General features: G+C 42.3%; 1 protein-coding gene across 4 annotated transcripts in view; it reads right to left on the reverse strand.

Annotated features, from left to right (window-relative positions):
• Positions 1-12228, reverse strand: part of ADD1 (adducin 1) — a 74633-nt gene that overhangs the window by 39108 nt on the left and 23297 nt on the right. For all 4 annotated transcript variants that reach the window (XM_060106750.1, XM_060106730.1, XM_060106743.1 and 1 more), the window contains exon 2: positions 1915-2129. In XM_060106750.1, the coding sequence (XP_059962733.1) occupies positions 1915-2109 (195 nt within the window). In that variant the 5' untranslated portion in view covers positions 2110-2129. The remainder of the gene's footprint in view (positions 1-1914; positions 2130-12228) is intronic.

The raw sequence follows: 12228 nt of genomic DNA on the forward strand, positions 1-12228 counted from the left end.
TAAATCCATGACCACTGACCTGAGTGCACCCTTGACATTAACCCAGGGGTCATTCTTGACTTTTCTTGCCCATGCCCTCGCCTGCTCCTCATGCCTTCTCCACACCACTCCCTGTGCCCATTCTAAGCAGGTGCCTCCACCTGTTATTCCACTGAGAACAGAGAATCAGTTTGAAGGAAACTTCCACAGGTTCCCTCTCACATCTCCCAACTGTCAGCATCTGTACACACAGGGTGGGCCTTCCCACTCCTTACTGCAGTTGAACGATCCACGCTCCTAAAACCAAAAAACCAACACCGGGTACATTCTACTCAGTAAAGCCCAGGCCTTACCAGTCTTTCCTCTAGGGTCCTTTCTCTGTTCCCAGACCCCACAGTGCATGTGGGTCAGTAACATTTTGATGCTGTGTTCTTGACCCCTGTGGGTAGGGACGTGGCATCCCCAGTGCCCCCAGCACAGTGCCTTGCACATACTCAGTACTGAAAGTTTAGCTTCTTCACTCTATCCTTAGTGATTTTCACTTGGTTTCTTGTTGCTTTTACACAGGAAAACTGCTCAAGCCAAGTCTAGATGTTATCCTGATTCTTTTTTTTTTACCTCTCACCTCTTCCTCCCCATCCATCAGCAAGTCCTATTTATTCCACCTTCAAAACAGAACACAAATGAGTTTACCTCTCCACCTCTACCACCACCACTCTGGCCCAAGCTACCACTACCTCTTGCTTGGAAGACAGCTTACTCTCTTGCCCTCTACGGTGCTCTCTGTATACCAACCCAGAATGAGTTACTCAAGGACTGAAGCATGCTGTTCCCATCTGCACCGTACCCTGAGCTGGGCTGACACAGCCTCTGAGGCAACTGCCCCCTCCTCCCTCTCCAGTCTCATGCACCCCGCACTCCCGCTTCCTATGCCCAGACCACACTGGCTGCCCTTGGACTCTTCAAGCTCATTCCCGTCCTGGGAATTTCATGTCTGCTTCTCCCCAATCCCTGCATGGCCGGCTCCTTCCTGTTCAGAGTTCAGGTCAAATCTTCCTCACTCAGAGAGGTTTGTTCTACCCAGTCAAACTCAATCTAATCATCCAGTTGTTTCCTGCACTGTGCTTCTATTTGTTGCTTCTTGGTTATCTCCTTCAACTAGAATGTAAAGTCTGAGACTTGATCTGGGCGTTTACACAGGTGTTATACATATGTCAAAATTCATCAAGCCGTATACTTAAGACTTGTGTACTTTACTGTAAGTTATATTATTGAGGAATAATATATGAATAATAACAACCAAACAAATAAGCTTTGTATGCTAAGTACCCAGTTCCTTGCAGACAGAGATGATCAACATTTAAAAAAATAACTCAAATGAATTATCTGCCAAGGGACACCCCAAAATATTAAGGAAATAAAACAAGAACAGATTAAAAGGATAAAAAGAATGAAGCACACACAAAGGCAGCAGCATCAACATGAAAAAACTATGAAAACAGCACTACTTTACCTAAAGATGCAAACAGAAGACGTTTGGGCACGACTGTGGTTCAAATGCCGACCATAACTAAAGGTAAAATCAATCAACAATCAGGTGTTGCTGAGACCTACTAAGTGCTCAGCACCAAGCTAGGTGTTTTGGAGGAAAGAGTAATTTTTAAATGGTCGTAATATATAAAGACTCTCTAGCGAAGCAGTGAGAGTGAAAAGGAGAAATGAACACCTCCTATCCTTTATGATACTGAAGATTTTTCATTTGTGTGCCTGATAACTTGAACTAAACTGAACTCTTTAACAGCCATGCACATATATATACAAGGCACTGATTTCCTGTGTTAAGGTAAACGGACTATGACACATACAACAGAGCATAAGAGCTGAAGTAGTGGGAGAAGGAAGAGGGCACTTGGTCAGAGACAAAGCTTCTCTTACGGGGCTTTGCAGAATCATGGACACCCTCTTTTTTTGCTCCATCATATTGAAGTCCTGGCGAAGGTCTGGTGCCATGTTCCTCTCCCGCAAGTATTCTGGATTGTTCTCATCCACTCTGTCGAAATACCTCTCTTTGTGAGGGGCTGCGGTCGGGGGTGGTGAGGTCACCACTGCAGCCCGAGTATCACCATTCATTGCACAATCTTTCCAGGTTCCTACAGAATCAAAAACAAAAGACAGTATTGTTTTTGAATCCATGTCCAGTAGCACTTCATAATGAGAACATCAGCCTGATAAATACAATCTCCAGCATGAGGATGCCCTGACTGACTGACCAGTCAGAGCCATGACGTGTGATACTTCTTTGTGGCTTCTGAGGCACGTGGCTGATCAGCCATCGCCCACCTTTCCACCAACCAAGGGCAGTTTTTGTCCTTGCCACTGTTCTTCAGCAGACGACAGGAAAACAATCTAACAAAGCTAGTATATCCTCTGACAAACTGAAAAAATATAATTAGATATGAAAATTTTGACCACAAGATGGTTTGAAGTCGACATATTGTCCCAAACAGACAGGATCTTCTAAAAGCAGCACAGTTCATTTCTGGAGAAATTTGATTCATGATATTGTCCCCAAAAAGTACTGGTGGCAACTCTGCAAAGGATTTACCACACAGGTCAAAGGAGAGAAGCCGCTCACACATCTGTATTCATGCAAATGGGAAATGCTCTTCATCAACATCACCTTCTTGGTTCAAAGAACAATAATAGTAGGCTCTGAAAATGTCAGCATGTCCTTGAGTTTGTGAATAACCTGAAAAGATGCCCAAATGGCTCAAATTTAAACGTCTGCTAATATGGCTACTTACTTTACTTTTTTTTTTTAATACTTTATTTATTTATTTGGCTGTGCCAGGTCTTGGTTACAACATGCGGCATCTTTGCTGCGGGGTGCGGGATCTTTAGTTGCAGCATGGGGGATCTTTTAGTTGTGGCACGCAGGATCTAGTTCCCTGACCAGGGATTGAACCCAGGCCCCCTGCCTGGGGAGCTCAGAGTCTTAACCACTGGACCACCAGGGAAGTCCCACTTTACACTCTTTTTAATCCCAATCTTTTATTTGAAATGTTGTTTGAACACACTAAATTATATTCATCTTTTAACTATAAATCTCTAAATAGCACCTTTACTAATCATACAAATAGTTCATTCTGCTTTTATAACCCATTGAATGACAGCTTTAACAATATATATATGCAATGTTTACTGAGCATCTTTTACGTCCAGTCACTGTGCTGGGCACAAAATTAATCAGATGTAGTCCTCACTTTGCGGAAGCTGGACTCACAGTCCAGAAGTGGAGACAGACTCACTGAGGAAGGCAGAGGTGCTGATCTGGAAGTCATCAGCACAGAGGTGGGGTCAGGAGAGGAGAGGAAACTGGCCAGCAGAAGCATGTAAGTTGAGAAGAGGGAGCAGAACCAGCACCCAGAACCGTTTTTGCCATATAGCTGGTACGTAACTAAAAAGTCTTGAATAAATTAAGAACAAGAAGGAAAAGATAGAGACACAAGATGAGAAATAGTCTCAGAAGCCACAGGCAGAGAGTTTTAATGGCGAGTGAGTGAACAACAGTTCCTCAAGCCACAGAGGATAAGCAACGTAGGGATTTAAAAGAGGTGATTAAATTAGCAACTAAAAAAGTAAATGGTGGTCCTTCTTACACTGTGCACAAAAATTCAGTCCAAACGGAACACAGACCTAAATGTAACAGCAAAAACTATAGAATACTGGGCTTCCCTGGTGGCGCAGTGGTTGAGAGTCCGCCTGCCGATGCAGGGGACGCGGGTTCGTGCCCCGGTCCGGGAGGATCCCACATGCCGCGGAGCGGCTGGGCCCGTGAGCCATGGCCGCTGAACCTGCGCGTCCGGAGCCTGTGCTCCGCAATGGGAGAGGCCACAGCAGTGAGAGGCCCGCGTATCGCAAAGAAAAAAAAAAACTATAGAATACTTACAAGAAAGTAAAGGAGTGAATCTAAGAGACCCTGGTTTAGGCAAAGTCTTATATGACACCAAAAGGATAGCAACAAAAGAAAAAAGATAAACTGGACTTCCTAAAAATTAAAAACATTTGTGCTTCAAAGGATACATAAAAAAGTGAAAAGACAACCCATAAAATGGAAAAAAACTTACAAATCATATATCTGAGAAAAGATTTACATCCAGAATATACAACTTAATTAAAACAACAATTAAAAAACTTGAAAGTCATCAAGTGACCTCAGTAGATGCCACATAGAACAGAACTGCCCAGTTGAGCCTTGCCTAAATTCCTGACCCACAAAATCATGAAATATGAATAATAAAATAATTATTTTAAGCTGCAAAGTCCTGGAATGGTTTGTTATGCTGCAATAGATATCTAAAATAATGTTTGTGATAAGGGGAAGGAGAATGAAAGCAGCCAGAATTGTACGCTAGACTTTGTTCTTTACCTGTATTTGATCCTCTCACCTCCCCTATTTGTCAATATACTATTGTTTTCCTCACTTTACAGATAAGGGAACTTAGGTCACCCAGCTAGGAAGTTAACATGGCTGGGATTCTAATGCAGCCCTCCTGGATGCAGAACTCCTGTTCTTAACCTCTAAGCTATGTTGTAAATGATGATGATGGTGACAGTGAGAGGAAACAATGTTCCCAAAGCGATGGGAAGGGATGGAATTGAGGGCATAGATGCCTTGAACAGGAGGATCCATCCAGGAATCTGGGGCTGGCATTATTAGCTTTTTAATGTGCATATGAATCGCCTAAGAATCATGTTAAGATACAAATTCATATCCAGTAGGTCTGAGATGGGGCCTGAGATCCTGCATGTCTCATGAGCTCCCAAATGATACCAATGCCACTGGACTCAGACAGAAATTTGAATAGTAAGGCTTTAAAGAATAGTTTATTAAAAATATATATTTTGTGGTACCAACAGCCAAAGAATCAGTTGAACATTTTTTTAAAGAAAAAGATCGATTTGGATATTGCTTTTCTGAAATCTAAAGATATGATAGAAGTAAGAGCATACTTGAAGTGACACTATTTCAAGGACTTAAAGACAAAGTATGAAAACAATCAGCGACTAAAAGGCAATAAAACAGAGTAAGTGAACCAATGACCTAAAACGTAGTCTTTAAAACTTACCCTTCTCTGAACATATCCTTTAAAATGTTTAGTGTCGGGCCTCCCTGGTGGCGCAGTGGTTGGGAGTCCGCCTGCCGATGCAGGGGATACGGGTTCGTGCCCCGGTCTGGGAGGATCCCATATGCCGCGGAGCGGCTGGGCCCGTGAGCCATGGCCGCTGGGCCTGCGCGTCCGGAGCCTGTGCTCCGCAACGGGAGAGGCCACAACAGTGAGAGGCCCACATACCGCAAAAAGAAAAAAAAAAAAAAAAAAAAAAAAAAAATGTTTAGTGTCATCTGTTTACTTTAACCTAGTTTGTTCTAAAAGAAGGACCCAAAGAACAAAACATTATTAATGGTTGTCTGACATTTCTTCATTAGATATAAAAGAAGCTGACCACTCTGAGCCAATGATAAAAACGTTCCACTTCAGCATTTCAGAAAAACAAAAAAGGGACTCCCTGACGGCCCAGTGGTTAAGACTCCACTCTTCCACTGCAGGGGGCTCAGGTTCGATTCCTGGTTGGGGACCCGCATGCCATGAGGTGCGGCCAAAAATTTAAAAAAAAAAAAAAAAAAGACAAAAGGATATACAGTATTATGAGTTTTCTATTATCAAATGAGTCCTAATTTTAAGCCATTTTCATCAGTAAATAAGGACACAGGGGAACATTTTAGAGGCAACTATAGCTGCTTCCTGGTTCCCAGAGCTGACTGAAAGAAAAGAATCTTTGTAAAACCAACATGCTGATGATAAGGCAGAGATTGCTCTCATTTTATTACAAATTGCCATATGAATGGAAGAAGATAAAGACTGAAGACCAGATATGCATGTGGTCTTCCTTCAATAAGGAAGTCTATAAACTTAAATCAAAGTATACATATTCTGAGCCCAATAACCAAGAATAAACATAATTCCAACTTTTAACATACAAAACCTGTACCTGGAGACTTCCTTGGTGGCACAGTGGCTAGGGCTCTGCCCTCCCAATGCAGGGGGCCCAGGTTCGATCCCTGCCCAGGGAACTAGATCCCACATGCATGCCACAACTAAGAGTTTGCATGCAACAACTAAGGAGCCCGTGTGCCACAACTAAGGAACCTGCCTGCCGCAACTAAGAGACTCAGCGCAACCAAATAAAGACACAGAGAGAGAGAGACACTCTTTTAAAAAAAAAAAAGCCTGTACTTGGTTTTTGTCAATTACGGCTTCAGGTTTCACTGATGTTGTTTTTAAGTGTGTGTTAAGACAGCAAATTTTTCTAGGAAGATCTCTACAAAGAAGTCATTACTTAATCCAGATTTTTAAAAAAGAAATGGAAAAAATACAGATGCCAAAAAAACTTCCTGAAACATTATTTAGAATAATTTTAAAATAAAATAATTTAAAAAGATCAACATCCAACAATACACGAATGGCTATAACACAATCTGCTCAATACAGTATTATGAAACTATGAATATTCTTTAGCATAATACACGAGCCTATAACATGTTTAAGTGAAAAACTATACATTTCCTATTCTATTATATAAAGTTATCAATATTATCACTGTAGTCATATATAAACAAGATGATATAATGGCAAATAAGCTGTATTCAAGAGAAGTAGGGATTAATGTTCCTCTATCTCAATATTCCATAAAGTTGCTATAATTTAACCTGTGTAAAAATGTTAAGATTTCACTAAACTTAAAATGTTGATACTGAAATCAATGAAATCTCTGGGAACAATACTTTCAAATAAACAAACATACACACCCAGCAGAACCTAAAAGTCTGGCTGAGCCATGACAAACAAGCTCGGCCTGCCCAGGTTACATCTTGCATTCACCCACTTTTCTCCATCTCCACCCCATCACTCTAATCTAGATAATTACCACTCACCTCCTGGACACACAGTAGCCCTCCTAATTAGTTTCTCCACTTCCAGTCTCCTAGCAACCCCCACACTGTTCCATTTTTCACAGTGAGGCCAGAGAGAGTTTCAAAATATAAGTTAGATCATGTCATTCATTCCCCTGCTTAAAACCCGACAGGTAATAGGAGGATCTCTGCCAGATCCTGATTCAAGTAAACTGTAAAATAAAAATCTAAAAATGATATTCGAGACAATTAGAAATTTGAACACCAACTGGACTTGGATGGCATTAAGGAACTACTGTTAAAAATTTTAGGTGTGATATTATTATGGTTATATTAGATACATACAGAAATATTTATGGATGAAATAATATGACATCTGGAATTTGCCTAAAACTTATATGGGGTCGAGGGAGAGTAAGGGTTACACAAAATAAACAAGACTGGCCATGAGTTAATAACTGCTGAAGCTGGATAAAGGATAAAGCAGGGTTCATTATACTATTCTATTTCGTATGGGTCTGAAATGCTCCATAATTTTCCTTGCTCATAGAATAAAGTGCCTCCAGACCTTTCATAAGCTGGTCTCTGTCTGCCTTCAGATGAACAAATTTCAGCATGTTCTTTCAGACAGATATGACTGATATTGGGATGAAAGTATATTTTAAGATTAACCTCTCCTTTCTACTAACACCACAGAAAATACCACTCTGCCTAGAATGTTATTTATTCTGGAAATAACAAAAAGCATGCCCTGGAATATTCTTTCTTAGCAAAGGTATTCCAGTCCCAGGACAATGCACCCTCACTAACATGTAACTAAACCCCAGATCAGAAACCAGACAAATTTCTGTTTCTCTAACATATCTAATGAGCTAATTCTAAAGCTTTGGGAGCAGATTCAATTATTTCTTGGCATCTCCCTTCTGGCACAGACATTCTGCTAACTATTCCAACCATTCACATGATTTACTTTTGAATCCCTAAAAACAGAACACTCAAACCAAAGGCTGAAAACAAGAAGGTGGCCGTTAACAAAATTCTCTGGGTCAGGCGAATGCTGAAGACCTAGAGGGTCTTCTCCGTTTCTAAATGTTCTTCAAACAATCTCAGAGAGCATAAAGACTGCCAGGTGATATTGAGCTATCACGCCATGGAAAATAAACCAGGAGGTATCAAACATGCTCATACGGTAACAGAAGTGGCAGCCTCTGCTGGTGTCCCTGGCCACCTCACAGTCAACTCCAGAGAGCCTTTGGTACTGTCAATAGGAAAACAAGATAAGAGGTGACCTCTGCAGTATCTTCCTCTATTTCTATAACTCCAGGTACTTAATATATCTCCACCAGAGCTACTTTCCACATCATGTGCAAGGCAGCAGAGATAAAAAGTTACAAAATGAGTAGGAGACCACAGACAAATAAATGTAATCAAATACTCTTGGTGCCAAGAGAGAAATCTACTTACATATCAGCAGGCCAAGTGTCCGGGGGGAGGTAGAAAAAGCAGAGAGAGGGTATTATGGGTTGAACTGTACGCCCCCAAATTCATGTTAAAGCCTTAACTCCCAGCACCTCAGAATGTGACCTTATCTGGAAGTAGGGTCACTGCAGAGGTAATTAGTTAAGATGATATCATACTGGAGTAGGGTGGGCCCCTAACCCAATATGACTGGTGTCCTCATGCAAACGGGGCATTTGGGCACAGACAAGACTACAGGGAGAGGCCATGTGAAGATGAAGATAGAGATGAGCTGAGGTGAAGCATCTACAAGCCAAGGAACACCAAAGATTGCCACCAAACCAGCAGCCAGCGGAGCGGCCTGGAACAGAGGCTCCCTCACAGCCTCAGAAGGAACCAGCCCTGCTGACACCCTGATCTTGCACTTCTGGTCTCCAGAACTGAGACAATAAACTTTTGCTGTTCAAGCCGCCCAGCCATGGCAGCCCTGGGACACTGATGGAGCGGGCTACCCCAGGACACTGATGGAAAGCTTCACTGGAAGTGATGCTTTTAGAGCTAAGCAGGTGCTTCCAGGTTGGCTTGGGGCAGGTGGCAGTCACCTGGTGAATGAACATCTCTGGGAGGGCTCCATAACGTTTGCACCCAGAATGAAATGGCACCATCAGGCCACACTTAATTAAACAGAAAGTGGTCTCACCAAAAAAAATAAAAATAAAAAAGCGCAGCTAGGTGAGGTGATGGATATGTTAAATAACTGGATTGTGGGAATCATTTCACAATGTATACACATATCAAATCATCACGTTGTGTACTTTAAGCATATTACAATTTTATTTTTCAATTATACCTCAATAAAGCCAGAAAAAAGCTTAAAAAATAAGTGGCGCCTTTGCTGGAAAGAGCGACAAGATTTTCTACAAGCTTGGCAGAGCTAACAGTGATGGCCAAGCCTAGGCAAAGGGCTGGGAACAGTGCTGCAGAGACAGTCCACACCCCGTCCAGCGCCTCAGGTAGGAAAGTGGAAGAGACAAGGAAGCCCCCGCCAGAAATCCATTACAAATTCTCAGAAACCTTCAATTGTGGAAGGGGTGCCCAGCCAGTCAATGAAAGTTGAGTCTCTAAATCTGACAAAGGAGCCCAACACTGAGCCCTCTCCCAAATAAAACAGAATACAACCATGAGTTACAACCCTCATTGCCAACATTACTAGCCTAGTTCTCCAGTTCCCCTAAAGGACAAACACCTACCTTATGTTTAAGACTCCTCTTCACAGCTTCAAGCTGAGTGTGCCCTGCTCAGGACTCACAGCTCAGTAAAAGCCTTTAATCACTCTGATCGGATCATTTCTATTCCTGTGTCTCCAGATGTTCTCTTGCAGATGAAACTGCTCAAAAGTTCCCTTTAAGATAAGCACTGCTTACTAAGTGATAATTACTTATCTAAAGCTCATCTTTTACATGTATTAACTCATTTTTCCGAAAGATAAGGAAACTGAGGCACAATGCAGTTAAGAGCCTGTAGTGGGGTTGCTAGGATCTGAACCCAGGCTGCCCAGCTCCAGAGCACATGCTCTTAACTCTGCCACACACTGCCTCTCACCATCATATGTCCAGGAAGCTCAAATTAGAAAAGAAAGAAAAAAGAAGGTAAAATTGAATCAAAACAGTGCTTCCTAGCCTTGCCACCTGCTCTTATGCTCCTTTCATTGAGGAATTATATGGGTGGGTCCTCTTGCTTCCTCTCTCCTTTAGGATGAATGACTTGTTAACAGATTCCCAGCCTAAATCTTCCACATTTTATTACGTTTTTATATGGTTATATAGCAGCTGTTGTTTTTCTTTTACTATAGCACTTAACCAATCTTCTGGTGTATTATTACAGAGATTCCAGTTACTTGCTTAAGATTACACAGCCATAGTGGAGAAGCAAGAATCTGAAATTAAGACTATGGTTTAGACACAGGGAACTCTACTCAGTGCTCTGTGGTGACCTAAATGGGAAGGAAATCCAAAAAAGAGGGGATAGATGTATACATATAGTTGATTCACTTTGCTGTACAGCAGAAACTAACACAACATTGTAAAGCAACTACTCCAATAAAAATTATTTTTAAAAAAACACTATGGTTTAGAGACTGCACTCTTTTTTTAAATTTTTTTATTTTTATTTTTTTGCGGTACGCGGGCCTCTCACTGTAGTGGCCTCTCCCGTTGTGGAGCACAGGCTCCGGACGCGCAGGCTCAGGGGCCATGGCTCATGGGCCCAGCTGCTCTGCGGCACGTGGGATCCTCCCGGACCAGGGCACGAACCCATGTCCCCTGCATCGGCAGGCGGACTCTCAACCACTGCGCCACCAGGGAAGCCCGAGACTGCACTCTTAATTGCTTCTCACCAAATGGTCTTCCTGTGCTGACGAGAGGATTCTCCAGCCCAAGGGTCAGTACTGGGTAGTGGACAGGCCCTTGGGCTATGCGTATCAGTGGTTAGTCCCACTGTTCCACTGTATAATGTCATCACTTACGAAGTCCTCATCTATAAAGTAAAAATATTTTCCTAACCTAATGATTAAATGAGACAATGTATCTGAAAGCACCTTAGGGAAAAAATGATAAAACAGGATAGAGGCATAGTCATCATCTGCATGACTCACAAACTCCAAACCAAATATTCCCCAAATCCAGCTGAGGAGAATGCAACCAGAAAATGCAAAGGATCAGAAGAGTGACCAACGCGTGAATTTTATGAGGACGGTGCCATAGGCCACTGTAGAGTACACGCTTCCACACAGACTTGCTCACTCAAACAACCCTGTGAGTTCCCAACCTGCAGAGGGAAGAGCTCACTCTGAGTTTCAAGTTCCTGAGGCCACAAGATAAATAAAAGGCCAAATCAGGACCTGAACCCAAGACCGCCTACTCCAAACGCCACGCTCATCCATCAACTGCCACACAGGAAGTCAAAATGTGGATACTGGCTGAGAGCAGGTAGCACACCGGGGTCTACTGTCTAACTCAGCACCATCTCCCCAAAATTAGCACATTAACAGGCCTCAATAAACATCGGGTAAGTGGGTGAATGGTGGAAAGGAATACACAATCATTCTCCATTACTAATTTCACAAAATTCTGCTTTCATTCAAAAAAAATGTATCTGAAGTAACATCCACTACTTTCAGATAGCATGTGAGCAAATATTAGTCAGTATACTCTTAAGTGCTTTCAAGAAGAAATTCCACAAAGGAAACTACAATTCAGATTTCAGGAGAGGAATCTGGGAGAAGTAATTTTATGTATGTGTCTCACAATTTAACAAATAACCACCACACCACAGGACGGTCTCCACTACAGTTACTATACTGATGCACATATTGAGTTACCCATGCCCAGAACAACTACATGTGGAAAAAAAGTCGAATTCAACTTTATCCTCTGACAGCATCAACCACTTTCTCTATTTTAGAACCTTCATGATACTGTTACTGTCCTTCAATTACTTTACTATTTTTATTTTTTTAACTATATTTTTGCTGAAGTAATGAAGACTTTCAAAATTTACGGGGGTTTTTTTGGTTGTTTGTTTTTTTGCGGTACACGGGCCTCTCACTGTTGTGGCCTCTCCCGTTGCGGAGCACAGACTCTGGACGTGCAGGCTCAGCGGCCACGGCTCACGGGCCCAGCCGCTCCGCGGCATGTGGGATCCTCCTAGACCGGGGCACAAACCCACGTCCCCTGCATCGGCAGGCGGACTCTCAACCACTGCGCCACCAGGGAAGCCCAAAATTTACGGTTTTATTGAAACAAAACTTTTCCTGAATT

The sequence above is a fragment of the Mesoplodon densirostris genome, chromosome 1, assembly GCF_025265405.1.
Source record: "Mesoplodon densirostris isolate mMesDen1 chromosome 1, mMesDen1 primary haplotype, whole genome shotgun sequence".
NCBI classification, from domain to species: domain Eukaryota; kingdom Metazoa; phylum Chordata; class Mammalia; order Artiodactyla; family Ziphiidae; genus Mesoplodon; species Mesoplodon densirostris.